Below are 16976 nucleotides of genomic sequence, written 5' to 3'. Positions count from 1 at the left end.
GCAAGAGCTGGACGCCTCCTCCGATGAGGAGGACATCGATGGTGATGAGAGCGAGGAGATCCTTGAATATGCTGGTGACAGCGATGAGGCCCTCGCACTGGTCAAATGAGGCAGGCATGCTCGGGGGCCCTCATAGCTGCTGGATTTGTGGAGGATGTTGACAGTGAACAGTGAGGATACACCATCAATCTTTGCAATGCACCTATGAACATTTGACTCCAGTCTGGCTTATGGCAGTGCACATACCCTCTGTGATAATATTCCTGTTATGGAGATGCAGCGGAGGCCCTAATAGTTGCTTGATTGCAGGAGGATAATGTGAACATGCTATGAGGGTACTCCATAGATCTTCACATAGCCTCTGAGAATATTTGATTCCTGTCTGGTCGAGGGCAGCTCGCTTCCGCTCTGTGATCAGGGTCATATAGAGACGCAGTCATGAAACTAAAAAATCTGATCCTTTGTCCACCTTCAGCACCTGAGCCCTTCAGGAGCACAGCATCGCTGGTCACAGATGCTGAAGAGATGGGGGCCGGTCCCATCTTAAAGCTACTGAGAGCTCACAGAGAGAATGATGGAACTCTGTGACGCCTGCCAAAACATTCTGGCAGCAATGACCAGCACTGTTGAGATGCTGGACCATCACTTTGGTCTGAAGGCTGTGCAAAGTGCAGGGAAGAGGCCCTGGACTGAAACACCTGCCTTTATCTTGTGCAGAAAGATTTTAATCTGACTGACATGAACACTGCTCATCAGACCAAGGAGCCATAGATAGGGTGACATCATGGGAGTTTATTGACAATAGTGAACATTATGTAGAAGTGATTAACACCCCTGCCCAGGCTGTGCAACTACATCTTAACTTTTGCTTGGCCTGAATAGCCAAGTGGTTATGGTACTGGGTTTATAACCCCAAGATCAAGAGTTCACATCTCACCATGGCAAACCATGAAACAATGTAATTTCATCTGAAACAGATGGAAATGGGTTTGTACTTGAAAGAGTTACAGTGCAGCCTTTAGGCTTGGCCTAAATAGCCAAGTGGTTATGGTACTGGGTTTATAACCCCAAGATCAAGAGTTCAAATCTCACAATGGCAAACAATGTAACTTCATCTGAATAGGAACAGATGGAAACATGTTTGTACTCGAAAGAGTTACATTGAAGACTGCAGCTGCCTCCCTGCTTGGTCAGACGGGCATTAAAGTGAATATTGTGGTCAGCGACGAAGGAATGGCACACAATGCTGACTTCAAAAAATAAGCTTGGCCTAAATAGCCAAGTGGTTATGGTACTGGGTTTGTAACCCCAAGATCAAGAGTTCAAATCTCACAATGGCAAACTATGAAACAATGTAACTTCATCTGAAACAGATGGAAACGGGTTTGTACTCGAAAGAGTTACATCAAGAGTTCGTACTTGAAAGAGTTACATCTTAACTTTTGCTTGGCCTGAATAGCCAAGTGGTTATGGTACTGGGTTTGTAACCCCAAGATCAAGAGTTCAAATCTCACAATGGCAAACTATGTAACAATGTAACTTCATCTGAAACAGATGGAAACGGGTTTGTACTCGAAAGAGTTACATCTTAACTTTTGCTTGGCCTGAATAGCCAAGTGGTTATGGTACTGGGTTTGTAACCCCAAGATCAAGAGTTCAAATCTCACAATGGCAAACTATGAAACAATGTAACTTCATCTGAAAAAAAAAAACAGATGGAAACGGGTTTGTACTCGAAAGAGTTACATCTTAACTTTTAGTTTAATTGTTTTAACTCGAAAAGAGTTACATCTTAACCTTACTTGGAAGGGTTACAACTTGAAAGAGTTACATCTTAACCTTCCTAACTCTGCCGCTACATCTTGGTGCTCCCCAGATATCCACGGTGGAGATGGAGGCAGCCAGCTGACTGCTGTGCCGTGTCTGTGATGACCTTGACAGGTGCCCTCTGGAGGGCTGAGACCTGGAGGGCCCTGGCCTGCTTTTGGGGTCCTGCTGTGTGGCAGTGGCATCTTCCTTGAACTGTGGAGCTGGAGCTACTGAGGTCACAGAAAGAGGGGATTTGGATGGACTGGACACTCATGAAGTCACCTGAGAGAATGGCCTCGGAGTGTGCTGATCTTTTTCCCTATGGCTGCCCAAGGACCCCTGGCTGACTCCTTTTGGAGAAGGGATAGCTGGAGAACATCAGGAAGGGATGCCCACTGCACCCCTCAGATTGTAAGGCATGATGGAGGAATCCCGAGCTTGCCTCTGCAACTCCAGCAACTGTGACATAACCAAGTCCAGAGGCTCATCATCTGACTCGAACTCAGCAAATTCCTGGTCTCCAGCACTCCTGAGTGCCAGACACCTGGAAAGTCCCTGCTGCCACCTGCTGTGGATCAGACAGTGCAATGTGCTCACCAGATTGTGATCCTGAGGCTACTCTAAAACTAATTCCTACCGAGGTGTGTGTCTCTGTGCTGGTGGAGGGTGTGGGTGAGCGTTGTGATGGGACTTCAAGGAGGGTGCCTTCAGATTCCTCTTCAGAGGTTTCTTCAGGGCTTGATGCTGGGTCATGGACACTGTCGGCTGTTTGCAGATGTACCTGCAAAAGCAAGGGAAGATAATTAGTGCATGGCAGTGACCTGTGAAAGAGGACACATCACTTACAACATGGTTGTCTGATGGATGTTGCACTGCTGGATCCTCACTTGGTAGAGCACTGCTGACCTCACCATCAGCGCTGGAACAATCCAGATCCTCCCCGGCCAGCTGGGGCTCTGTTTTCAAAGTCCGTGAGGACCTTGATATCAGGCATTCCGCCACTGGTCTGCGACCTCTCCCTCTTGTGTGCCAGTTTAACCTGCATGAATGGAGACGGAGAGAGTGTAAGCAGGACACTTGCCAGGCCAAATGATAAGTATGCCTGGCCTGTGTGGGTGGTGAGTTGTCCCATGGATGGGATGAGGACAATGAAGGTGTGTGTGAGAGAGTGAATGATCATGGCTCTTGAACTGGCAGTGAGTGAGGGCCCTGTGGATGTGTGATGGTTTGAGAGTGTGAGAGTTGAGGATGATGAGAAGAGTGACTTAGCCTGGTGGAACAGAGGAGATCATTCATCCTTTTGTGGCATTGGGTGGCTTTCCTCTTTTGCAGGGCATTGGTGCTAACCACCACTGCTGCCACCTCCCAAGTGATGTTGCTGCCCATCCTGCGGCCTGAGTGGGGGTAGAGGACATCACAGCGAACCTCCACTTGTCCAAAAAGGCGCTTGAGGGGTGCATCATTGAACCTGGGGGCTGTAGTCTTTTTGCCTTTCAGGGCCATGTCACCTTTGCAGCAGTCGTGGGCTGGAAGCACGGAGAGGTGTGCGCGCAGCTACACTTCAAATATGGCGCCCGACATGATGGAACGACAAGGTGATATTGTGGCGGGCAATTGAGAGCCCACTTGCCATTGAAACTGTGTTTCCCAGGAAAGCATAATTAACGCAACAGAATTGGGGCGATACTGATTGAAAAGTTCAGTCAAGAGTCTGAACCCAAGAAGTGTTGATGTTAAATCGGGTATAGAAAGCAAAATAAGAGAGGGACCGAGGGATTGGATTAAGAGAGAGGAGTGACAAAAATGTTTTTTTTTTAAAACATTAATTTTGTAAAGGTTAATTTTCAGTGCCAGAAATTGTTAGGCAGTGATTAAGCCTTATCAAACTGGAATGGCATTTAGACTAAATTGGACAAGCCCTAACTTTGTGGCAAATTTCGTCCACTTCTACAGCTTAAGTACAGGAACTTTGCACTTTAATACATTTGAATAGGGGAGCCAGGCAGTAAGATACTGTTATAAAAACAAAAAACTGCGGATGCTGGAAATCTATTCTCTCACAACTTAGGGTAGAGTGGACATCTTGGGCAGCAGATTCTGGCTTTTCACATTTACCCATACATCTGCATTCACTGAAGCTGCAGTCTGATTTGTGCATAACTAATGTTGTGTGTTGTTAGCTTCATTGTTGGTTTTACAGTGAATTCTGGCCCAATAAGCTCTCTTTATGCAGCTTTCTGATGTCATGGAGAGGGCACTGCACTGTTTTCAACTCTCACTTGCAGCAACTTGCCATGCAAAAGTTCATGGAAATTTAACAGGCAAGGGCAAGTCTGGTGTTTATTTGTTGGTTACAGCAAATCCTGCCTCAATGTCTCTTGAACGCCTTTGGTATAAATTGCACAAAAAATAAATAGGGCAAGGAACTGGGAATAGATGTTTTTCCAGTTTGTACCTTTACTTATTGCTAAATCAGATTATACAACTGCATCCTTTCCTCCAGTGCCCCATCCATTAGTTTAGGCCCTTTGGCAGACTGGTCACTGGCCTTTGTCAGTCCCTGCACTAAGCTCCCTCCTTGTCATGCTTGAGTCTCTACCATTGACCTACATAATCTAAAACTTTTACCTGTATTCTTTTCCATGTGTTTCTTGATTGCCACTTCTGAACCCAATCCCCATCTCCTATTCTTCCTTTTTATACTGGAACAATAGCAGGACCCAGGGGTGTCACATTAAAACTCCCTTGTAATATGGACAATTTTATATGCATGTTTCTTCAGGCTTATCATAGGCAGCCCAAGTTAACGTTGAATAGTACAAGACTTGGCTTGGGTAATTAAGCTATTTTATTTTACAGTAATCTGAGCATACAGAGCAATGGTTAGGTTAGATTTACTTGTTTCAGCCAAATTGCAGATGAAAGGGAGGCATGTGATGTGGTAGACAAGAAAAAAGCCAAAAACTAAGATCTGGCAACTCAAAGATTTATATTATTTTATTCCTAAATAAAAAGCCCCAATATGGATATAGCAGCCAAAATGGTCATGGTTTCAGAACTTCCTTTGCCTCAGTTAAGTTCCAATAGACTGGTGCCTTACAATATAACAAATTTTAACAGTTCTGTTCAAACCATTAAGGTAAAGGTGCATCACATGCCACATCAGGAGGAATGACTTTGAAGATTTGTGGTGATCTGAGTTTGGGAGTGAGCATTATTATGAGGAATGATGCATACAATTATATATTTTTTATTTAGACCTTTATGATGTGGGTATCAGAAGAACTTGAGAAAAAAATGCTCCACCCTTTAGCAATATTGTCTTCACTGTTTTACTTAAGTGCTCATGTTATAAGGTCCCAGAGAAAAGCTCTCTTTATTCATTGCAACATAAATTTTCCATGTACCACAGGGGTAAGCCTAGCTTAATAGGAAAAATAATCAGGAGCCTGCAGTGTTTTTGACAGATGTCAAATGACAGCACATGCACAATAGCTCCTAACCCCAGTGCTTCCTTTGGGTCACATTACCTTAGCACAGTTCTATCATACAGATCTGGTGTAGATAATGTGAGAAAACACCTTGCGTGACCAAATGTAGTGCAGCACTTCATTTTTCCACAACAAAAAAGAGAATTTTCCAAAGCTTTCTTGGTTTTTCAGTTTGACTTTGACTTATCTTGTTAAATTAACCTTTAGATTTGAATATGATAAATGCCATGCACTTGCAATTTTTGAATAATGTGTCAAAATTGAAATCTGAATAACTGTTTTTTTTTTAACTTTAGGGCCCAGTAATTTATGCTCAACTAGATCATTCTGGACGAAAGCATTCCAACAAGATCTACAAGTCAGATTCCGTTGTTTATTCTGATATCCAGAAATCCTGATATAAAGTCACTACATATTTTAACTGAATAATCTGAATGGCGAGTAGGCTGAGTGGCTGAAATGTTGGCTTCTTTTTATTTTGTTCCTATTTGTAACATTATTGAGTGACTGATCCTCTGGAAGGGGAGGAAATAAATTTCAAGTTCAAGTTGTGATAACAAGGGACCATGGTTAGGATTTTAGCCATCTAATTGGGAAAAATATCAAAGGCTTAATTTGGAATGCTGTAGTGAATTGGGACTGTACCTGCCCTTAGCTTAAATTTGAGTATTTGCCATGCCCATGCCCTATGATGTCTAGTGTAATGGATTTTTCATATGTGGGCTACAGCAAACCTATGATTGTTTCCTTAATTTGTGACCCACATGCTTACTCATGCGCTATTTCTATCTTTGTGATAACGTTCTTTGTTCCAGCAAAGATTTGTGGGAAGTTTGCAGTGCTGCAAAACAGAAACAAATTGGTAATACATATTTAGAATACTAAGATTGTATTTTGAGGAAAGAAATATGCCTATTCCAAAAATTTCCTTCCACTCCTAAACACTAGTTCAGTTATCTGGCCCACGGTCTACAGTGGGAGAAGGAGGACAATAATATTATGGTCTGCATGCTTAATTTATAGTGCAAAATGTAAAATAACACTGCCATTATTCCAAAACTACCACCCACTGTGAGACCACATCGGATAAAAATAGATTTTTTATTTATTTAGTTGTCGTAATTATGCAGTTCAAAATAGCAAGGGTGTTGCCACAGTGAGGTGACAGTTTTATAACAGCATAGAATACAACTCGGAAAATGTGGGAGCTTCATTGTGAGAGCATAGTCACAACACTGGCATCTATCTGGTTATGTGGAAAATTGCCCAGATATGTCCTGTACACAAAAAGGACAAATCCAACTTGGCCAATTACCGTCTCATCAGTCTACTCTCCATCATCAGTAATGGAAGAGGTCATCAACAGTGCTATCAAGCAGCACTTGCTTAGCAATAACCTGCTCACTGACGCCCAGTTTGGGTCCCGCCAGGGTCACTCAGCTCCTGACCTCATTACAGCCTTGGTTCAAACGTGGACAAAAGAGCTGAACTGCCAAGGTGAGGTGAGAGTGAATGTCCTTGCCGTCAAGGCAGCACTTGACCGAGTGTGGCATCAAGGAACCCTAGCAAAACTGGAGTCAATGGGTATTGGGGGGAAACTGTCTGCTGGTTGGGGTCATACCAGCACAAAGGAAGTTGGTTGTGGTTATTGGAGGTCAGTCATCTCAGCTCCAGGGCATCACTGCAGGAGTTCCTCAGGGTAATGTCCTCGGCCCATCCATCTTCAGCTGATTCATTAATGACCTTCCTTCTATCATAAGATCAGAAGTGGGGATGTTCGCTGATGATTGAACAATGTTCAGCACCATTCACGACTCATACTGAAGCAGTGTATGTTCCGAGTGCAGCAAGACCTGGACAATATCCAGGCTTGGGCTGACAAGTAGCAAGTAACATTTGCACTACTTAAGTGTCAGGCAATGACTATCTTCAACAAGAGAGAATCGAACCATTGTGCCTTGATGTTAAATGGCATTACCATTACTGAATCCCCCACTATCAATATCCTGGGATTACCATTGACCAGAAACTGAACTGAACTAGCCATATAAATAGCTACAAGAGCAGGCCAGAAGTTAGGAATAGTGTGACAAATAACCCAGCTCCCAATTCCCCAAAGCCTGTCCACCATCCACAAGTCATAAGTCAGGAGTTTGATGGAATACTCCCCACTTGCCTGGCTGAGTGCAGCTCCCACAACACTCCAGAAGCTTGACACCATCCAGGACAAAGCAGCCAGCTTGATCGGCACCACAACATTCACTCCATCCGCCACCGACGCACTGTAGCAGTGGTGTGTATCATCTACAAGATGCACTGCAGGAATTCACCAAGGCTTCTTAGGCAGCACCTTCCAAACCCACGACCACTACCATCTAGAAGGACAAAGGGCAGCAGATAGATGGGAACACCACCAACTGCAGGTTCTCCTCCAAGTCACTCACCATCCTGACTTGGAAACATGTCACCATTCCTTCATTGTTGCAGGGTCAAAATCCTGGAACTTCCTTCCTAACAGCACTGTGGGTGTACTCAGACCACATGGACTGCAGTGGTTCAAGAAGCAGCTCACTACCACCTTCTCAAGGGCAACTAGGGATAGGCAATAAATGCTGGCCCAGCCAGTGAAGCCCACATCCCATGAATGAATAAAAAAGAAATGCTTGTATTGAGGTTGAACTGTCTTGAGGCTGAGCTGTAATTTAAAACCATACCATCTTAATTATTTTTACTGTCTTTTAAAGCCAGAGTTAATGTAACAGCAAAATATAGTGGCACTTGCTTTGCTCTTTAGCAAAGAAAATGCATTTAGTGAAATGAAATTTACTTAATGTTGGGTACTCTGCACTATACTATATTTATTAATCACTTTTTACATTTATTAAAAGCTTGACAAATGAGATATTTAGGTAAACTACTTGTTGCATACCTACTGAATACTTTTGAGCATCGATAGCTTTAGTTTCTATAAATTATAATCAAACCGATGTTTTGATATTATTGTACATGTTTTACTATTTTAGCCTCTAATTCTAAATACTGTACAATAATATCAAAACATCGGTTTGATTATAATTTATAGAAACTAAAGCTATCGATGCTCAAAAGTATTCAGTAGGTATGCAACAAGTATTTTCCCAAATATCTCATTTGCCAAGCTTTTAATAAAACATTCTATAGAGGTAAGTTGCAGAGGTTTCAGGCACTTAATGGGTGAGCAAGATAAAATCACAGGAGATGTTGCTGTATAGATTCTTTGCCCCAGTCTTCACCGAAGGGACTAACAAAAGAGGAAATGGTCAATCGGGAAAGGTATTACAACTCTTAAGATAGAAAGAAGATGCTAAACAAAAGTAGCCAAATTTGAGAACAAAGTCCCTGTTGCTCTAATCTAGCACAAAATATTTGGGTTGTCTGTCCTATGGCGCATAACTTCCGATCTCTGGGGTGTCGTACTCAGGAGGACCCCAAAGTTATGACCACTCTTTCTCCCCCCCCCGCACCCTCCCAAATGGAAGTCCTCATGTAAGGATTGCACAGGAATTGCCCAGGAAGTCCAGGTGCTTGTTGGGCAATTGCCCTGCAATGGGAACCATCTGATATTCCGATTTAAATCACACACTTCAGGTGGTTCTGATTGTCTACAGTAATAGCTACCCAGAAAATGTTAAAGTATTAAAAGCACTTCTAACTCCTGTGTAACTACAGTACTGACACCTACTGACCACCACCACCACCGCCCCTCCCCCCCCAATCCTGCTCAATTACCTTATACACTTAACTTCTCCCTATCTTCTCAAAGTGGCTGGACCTTTAAACCTATCTGCTTTATGGCAGCTAGAGCCATAAAAAAACAAAAATGTTGTTTTTACCTTCTGCTCAGCTGCACTCAACACATCACCTCAGGAACTCACTGAACCGCACCTTTCTCACCTGCCTGAAGTCGGGAGGAAGGGCAAGAAAGCTCTGGCTGCATTTCAGGGTAAATATCAGGAGGAGTAGAGTGGCAATCCGACTGTGCATGCCACTCCACAGAAGTTACAGCCCTATATTTTACATATACTTTAACGTTGAAATTTTACTTCTCATTCATTTTGTTCTTTTTAAAGAGCTTTTTTGGGGGTGAGATGGTGCAGGGGAAGGAGCAATGGGACCAGCTAGTTTTGTGCTTGGTTTGTCAATGTTCAAACTGCTACTCTTTCTGATGTCTCCAGTATCACAGATGTTAATATTCAGTCAATTTGATTCAATCCATGTGGTATCGAGAAACAGTTGGAGGTACTTGATACTGCAAAGGCTATATGGGTCCTGACAACATCCCAGCAATTGTACTGTGTATTATTGTAAAATTGTACTGTTGCACTCCAGAACTAGTCGCATCCCTAGCTAGCAGCTCCGGCACAGCTAAAACTCTGGTATTTACTCTACAATATAGAAAATTGCCAAAGAATGCCCTATCCACAAAAAGCAGGACAACTCCAATCTGGCCAATTACTCTACTCGATCTACTCTTGATCATCAGCAAAGTGATGGAAGGTGTCATGTACAATACTATCAAATAGCACTTTGACAGCAGTAACCTGCTAACTGTGCTCGGCTTGGGTTCTACCAGGGCCACTAGGCTCCAGATCTCATTACAGCCTGGGTCCAAACATGGACTAAAGTGCTGAACTCCAGAGGGGAAGTGAGGGTGACTGCCCTTGAAATCAAGGTAGCATTTGACTGAGTGTGGCGTCAAGGAGCCCTGGAAAAATTGAAGTCAATGGAAGCGGCGGGGGGGGGATCCTTTCCACTGGTTGGAGTTATACCGAGAACAAAAGAAGATGGTTTTGGATATAAGAGGCCAATCATCTTAGTTCCAGGAAATCGCTGCAGGAGTTCCTCAGCGTAGTGTCCTGGGCCCAACCATCTTCAGCTGTTTCATCAATCACCTTCCCTCCTTCATAAGGTCAGGAGTGGGGATGCTCGCTGACAATTGCATAATGTTCAGCACTATTCGCGACTCCTCAGGAACTGAAGCAGTGTTGTCCATAAACAGCAAGATCTGAACAATATTCAGGCATGGGCTCAGAAGAGGATCTGAAGAAGAGACATACAGACTCAAAACGTCATTTCTGTTTCTCTCTCCACAGATGCTGCCAGGTCTGCTCAGTTTTTCCAGCATTTTCTGTTTTTATTTCAGCGCTTTGCTTTTATTTTAATGTCTGTTTTCTTTCTGGCTTTATATTGAATTTGTCTTTATGCTAGGTGCTGTTTTCTCTAATAATTCTAGTGAAATGTCGTTTGTGAATTTCTAAGACAGCCACTGCCAGCTGTTCCATTGCTTTTTGTAATCTCCTTTGAAGTTCAGCTCTAGTGCTTACTTTTTATAACTGCTTGATTAATTCACAGTGCCTTTTTCCTAAATTGCTTAAGTTACATTTCTCTGGAAACTAGTCTGAAATTATTATTATTAGACACTAGGACTGATGGTCTTTGCTTAGCCCAGGGAAAGGGGACATGACCAGATAATGCCTCTGCAATGGTGGAAGAGTAGCTGGGTGGATACCTAAATAAACAGCCATATCATGAAGTTGTGATAGAATTTTCTTTTTAACCTTGTTTAGCTAAGCTGCTTGCTAAAACGAGCAAGCTGATGAATGTGTGAGAATACAATAGAAGGTAACTTAGTTAAAACGGTGAATCATTCTATGATTCAATAGTTCGATAAGGAATTAAAACATTTAGCCTGGATGACTGACCTTATGAACAGCTTTAAACAAAGACAACTGATAACACACATACAAATAATAAGGCTCCTAACTGGTGGAATATCAGTTTGAAATGGGTCATGGAGAAACAGGACTGGATGCGATAAGGAAAGCCATCTTAGCTTGCCGTGAGGGCGTGGTTAGTTAAGAACAAAAATCATAGGTAAGGTGTGAAGGGATCCCTGCAAGATAATCTAGGGGTGGGCATCTCTCTCTGGTCTGAACAAAGAACTCTACATATAAATTAAGCATTTTTGAATTAAAGATGAATTTTTATAGAACAGTGAGGTCTTGTCAATATTGCACCTGAGGTCTACCCCTGAAAAAAGGATATAAAGTAAAGGTTTGGAAGGGCTTCTAGGATAGTTCAAAGACTTTGAGAAGAAGCAAAATACTGAGGAAAGGAAAAAGAGCTTCATACATGTCAGCTGTCCTGACTGGTGTGGACAAGCACTCACTACTTGTCACGATCACATTTTTTCTGCTGTATAATTAGTGTGTTATATCCCATTTTGAACTCTGATAAGGCACAACATATTATGCACCATATTGGTTCAGTCAAACCTCCATTTAAAAGATAACAATACAGGTTGAACTCTGTATATTTAACATTCCCTCACTACAGCATTCCATGTAAAGCTGTTGAAAATGTGTTGCAATCAGATATTAATTGTCCATACTGACAATTATATTTTGCTTCCAAATGTGAATTCTGTGAATGGCATTTTCACTTGTAAATGTTTTTTGTCGACCAGTGACACCTGCTCTCACCTTTGCTAATTGTTTTGTCGCTCATTTATATTTTAGATCAAGATCATCAAACTATATAACTTTTGTTTGCTTTGTATGTAGCCTTTGATAATGTCAAAATAACATAGTAATATTTTACATTGATAATCTGTGTCTGTATCCCCAAATATGTAAATATGTGAATTTAATTATATGTCTTTTGCCTTAAATGAAGAAAAACATGCATTGTAATTGCATGTTGGTATAAATAAGAAAAAGCATCTTATTTAAATATTTAATTCCATTTTATGTAAATTGAATTCTGAACACAAACCACTCCAGATTGCTGATGTAGTCTGTATATAAAAACCATTTGGTAGATGGCATTCAGGAACTCACTTGATATAATTAACAAATTCATGAGCATTACTTCACCCAAGGCAGACTACTTGAACAGTACAGTTAGAAAGAAAACGCTACATTGCAGTATATGAGCAAGTTTAAAAGTGGTAATGGTCACTTTTCAGAGTAACAAAGCAAATTTGTGCTGAGGTGACTGCACAAACCGGGGGTCTTATTCAAGAGAGAAATCTAAATGGTTTCTACAAAAAATGATTGATTCACTGCAACATTAGTAGTATTATTTTGCTTCTGCATTATTCTTGAGCAACAGCACGTACCTACAATTGACATTCCTTAAATTGTGTAAAGCCTAAAATTACATTCTAACAACTTTGTTGCAAAATCTTGCTCTAATGCTAGCTAGAAGTGCATAAGTGTATAAATTCAAACAAGTTTGCTAAATTGTGTTCTACATTATAAAATATTTTGTACTTGCCTTAGCTGTTTGAAAACTTATTTTATCTTAAATTTATTGGGATGATTTGTTTCCATGAAGGACGTCAGGATTTTTAGACCTGTAAAGAAAATGATTTTTTTCTGCGTAACTGACCAAAAGAATTTCACAGGATTGAACAAACATTTATTTATGTGGATTATCCTTTCCATAGTTTCAGCTTAAAGCAATAGAGACCTACTGATGATCCCTGTGGAATATTGGCTATAGAAAAGCTGTGTAAGATGTTGACATTGCTGGTTGGTTTATTTTGTAAAGCAATTCTCTAGGAATTTCACATGAAAACACAACAGCCTTAACATGCCAATTGCCTTCACCAATAAGAATTTTCTTGCAAATGTTCTGAATTACTGTGGGTATTAAAACAAATGGATTCTTCATTATATCACATGTTGGAGCTGTTTGGCTAGTTAGATGCATATCTGCAAAATTGCCACTAGCATTGTCTGGAGGAAGAAGCTTATTTGCTAAGACTAGAAAAAAAGTGTAAAGCTCATCTATAACCAGTTATATGTTGACCGTACTTCTGTTTAGTAAAATTAACTTTACGATAAAGTTTTGTTCTTTCAAAATAGTTTTGCCCCTTTGTGACATTTTTTAAAGCCTATTGTCACGGATTATAATAGATAATGGATCATTGTACTAATGAGTACTTGACCTATTGCATATAAATATGCATATGATGTAATTTCATACAGAAAAGTAAATGCTGCACAGTAAGTAATGCAAAGAGCTTCATATCTTTTGACACAAATGGGAATTGATATTGTAGTCTTCCAGTGCAAATCACAACCTTGCCTGAGCAGAACTTAGTGCAGAGAAGGGGAAGAGGGTGGGAGAGGGGGTACCTCACTGCCCAAAATCTTGTAAGAGAATTGCCCACGGTCAAAGACAAGTGTCCAAGAGATAGGGCTTGCAGGTGGTGGGCATGGAAGTGTGGAGAAGAACCTATAGCAGCCATGGTGCTGAGAAATGACAAGCAATGGTGGTATATGTATGAACACAACAAGGAAAGTGGCTGAGGTAACACATCCACAGTGCATAGGAATGCAAGGGAATACAGAACTCGGTCCTCCACACCACTTGGAATCCGCATCTGGAGAAGGTACGCTGCATGTTGTCCAAATGCAAAACAATGATTTTGCATCCATTACACCAACTTCAAAATATATTGCAAAATGTAAAGGGAGTCAATCAAGAGACCAATGGTGAACAGTTCTTCAGTCTGGAGGGAAGTATGCAATGCCATCCCCCAGGGGTTGATGCTAGGACTCTTGTTCCTTTGATATATATCAATAACCAGCACATGGCATAATTTGAAATTTTTCTAGAATGCACAAAACTGGGAAATGTAGAAAACTGGGATAGTAACATTTCAGAAGAGACACGGGCGAAATGGGCAAACCTATGGCAAGTGCAGTTTAACAGAAAAGTTGTGATCCACTTTAGTGGGAAAAAGTGAAGAAATACAAACAAATTGATACAGTTTATGGCACAAGAGTACAGAAACTTGAGGGTATATATATATATATAAAATATATATTTAAAGATGGCAGGACAAGTTGAGAACATTGTTACAAATTCGTTTGGGATCCTTGGCTTTATGAATAGAAGCATAGAGTACAAGAGAAATGAAGCTATGCTAAACCCTTATAAATCACTGGGTTGGGCCTCAGCTGGAGAATTGTATCCAATTCTGGGTATCACACTTTAGAAAGTATGTCAACGTTGGAGAAGGTGAATAGGACATAATTAGAGTCAAAAGTGGATGCAGGACTTCAGTTGCATGGTGAAGCTGGGGTTGTTCTCCTTAGGCCAGTGAAAGTTTAGGGTAGAAATTTTTGTTTTTATACTTGTTCATGGGATATGGGCATAACTCGCAAGGCCAGAATTTAATGCCCACCCCTAATTGTCCTTGAGAAGGAGGTGGTGAGCTGCTTTCTCAAGCCACTGCAGTCCATTTGGTATCAGTATACCCACAATGTTAAAAACAAAAAAACTGCGGATGCTGGAAATCCAAAACAAAAACAGAATTACCTGGAAAAACTCAGCAGGTCTGGCAGCATCGGTGGAGAAGAAAAGAGTTGACGTTTCAAGTCCTCATGACCCTTCGACAGAACTTGAGTTCGAGTCCAAGAAAGAGTTGGAATATAAGCTGGTTTAAGGTGTGTGTGTGGGGGGTGGAGGGATAGAGAGAGAGAGTGGTGGAGGGGGGGGGTGTGGTTGTAGGGACAAACAAGCAGTGATAGAAGCAGATCATCAAAAGATGTCAATGACAATAGTACAATAGAACACGTGTTAAAGTTGGTGATATTATCTAAAGGAATGTGCTAATTAAGAATGGATGGTAGGGCACTCAAGGTATAGCTCTAGTGGGGTTTTTTTTAAATAATGGAAATAGGTGGGAAAAGGAAAATCTTTATAATTTATTGGAAAAAAAAGGAAGGGGGAAACAGAAAGGGGGTGGGGATGGGGGAGGGAGCTCACGACCTAAAGTTGTTGAATTCAATATTCAGTCCGGAAGGCTGTAAAGTGCCTAGTCAGAAGATGAGGTGTTGTTCCTCCAGTTTGCGTTGGGCTTCACTGGAACAATGCAGCAAGCCAAGGACAGACATGTGGGCAAGAGAGCAGGGTGGAGTGTTAAAATGGCAAGCGACAGGGAGGTTTGGGTCATTCTTGCGGAGAGACCGCAGGTGTTCTGCAAAGCAGTCGCCCAGTTTACATTTGGTCTCTCCAATGTAGAGGAGACCACAATGTTGTTTGGGAGGAGATTCCAGTATTTTAACCCACTGAAGGAATGTCAAAATAGTTCCAAGTCAAGATGTGTGACTTTCTGGGAAACTTGCAGGTGATGTTGTTCCAATGCATCTGTTGCTCTGGTTCTTCTAGATAGTAGAGGTTGCGGATTTGGAAGATGCTGTCAAAGGAGCCTTGGCAAGTTGCTACCGTGTATCTTGTAGATAGTTCACACTGCTGACAGGGTGCGGGTGGTGGAGGAAGTGAATGTTTAAGGTGGTGGATGGGGTGCCAATCAAGTGGACTGCTTTGACCTGGAATGTGTCGAGCTTCTTGACTGTTTTTAGAGCTGTGAACCAAATGGGCTTTTAAAACAATCAATAATAGTTGTCATTGCCCCTATTACTAAGTATAGCTTTACATTCCAAATTTATTGATTGAATTTAAATTCAACTAGCTACCATGTGGGATTGGAGCCCATGCCCCCAGAGCATTAGCATATGCCTCAGTGTCTAGTGACATTACCACTATGATGGCAATCCTGAGCTAATAGAATGTTATCTGTTATCGTGAGAGGAATTGAACACAAAAGTAGGGAGGTTATGTTTCAGTTGTACAGAACACTAGTGACACCACATCTGCAGTACTGTGTACAGTATTGGCCAACTTATTTAAGGAAGGATGGAAATGGGTTGGAAGCAGTTCAGAAAAGGTTTACCAGACTAATACCTGGAATGGGTAGGGTCTTGACAAGGTGGATGTGGAGAGGATGTTTCCTTTTGTGGGAGAATCTGGAAGTAGGGGTCACTGTTTAAAAATAAGGGATCACCCATTTAAAACAGATGAGGTGAAATTTTTCTCTCAGGAGGTCACGAGCCTTTGGGACTCTTCCTGAGAAGACAGTGGAAGCAGAGTCTTTGAATATTTTTAAGGCAGAGGTGGATAGATTCTTGATAAGCAAGGGGGTGATAGATTATCGGGGATAGGTGGGATGCAAATCTGAGGTTACTATCAGATCAGCCATGATCTTATTAAATGGCTCAAGGGGCTGAATGGCCTACTTCTGCTCCTTGTTCGTACATTCGTATGTTCCCCCCATGTAAGATAATTGGAAAAAAGAACAAAAGGTGCAATGAGAATTTTCTTTTACCCAGTGAGTTGTTATAATTTGGAATGAACTGCCTGAAAAGATAATGAAAGCAATGCTAGAAGGAGAACGTTTTCAGGGATATGTGGACAGGGCAGTGGAGTGACACTAATTTGATAGTTCTTTCAAGCAGGCCAAGATAGGCCAAATGATCTCTCTCTGTGCTATATCACTCTAATTCTATGTGAACAAATCCTCTCACAATTTCAGCATCTGTCTTGTGTGGTAAAGTTGCATAATAGACTACAATAATCTTTCACCTCTTTCCATGTGCTTAAGCATCTGACACCTTATTTGAAAATGAGAATGATGTGCTTGAGCAGAATACTGATAGATGTGTGCATGATACTCTGCTTTTCTTTGTGACTCTCGCAAAGTGCTCTTTGTTTTTTTTAATAATCGTGGTACCATGGATTGTTGTTAAACGAGGAGTCATGACAGCTCCCAGACTAAAATCC

General features: G+C 41.5%; 1 protein-coding gene across 2 annotated transcripts in view; it reads left to right on the top strand.

Annotated features, from left to right (window-relative positions):
• Positions 1-13201, top strand: part of LOC121290655 (myelin protein zero-like protein 1) — a 48985-nt gene extending 35784 nt beyond the window's left edge. Inside the window, exon 6 of one of the 2 annotated variants that reach the window (XM_041211391.1) lies at positions 12678-13201. In XM_041211391.1, the coding sequence (XP_041067325.1) occupies positions 12678-12800 (123 nt within the window). In that variant the 3' untranslated portion in view covers positions 12801-13201. Of the gene's footprint in view, positions 1-5596; positions 5848-12677 lie in introns of those variants that run through there. The other variant, XM_041211392.1, reaches the window with a different exon arrangement.
• Positions 13202-16976: the final 3775 nt, after the last annotated feature.

This window comes from Carcharodon carcharias, chromosome 18, assembly GCF_017639515.1.
Source record: "Carcharodon carcharias isolate sCarCar2 chromosome 18, sCarCar2.pri, whole genome shotgun sequence".
NCBI lineage: Eukaryota > Metazoa > Chordata > Chondrichthyes > Lamniformes > Lamnidae > Carcharodon > Carcharodon carcharias.
This window is presented reverse-complemented; position numbering and strand designations above follow the sequence as displayed.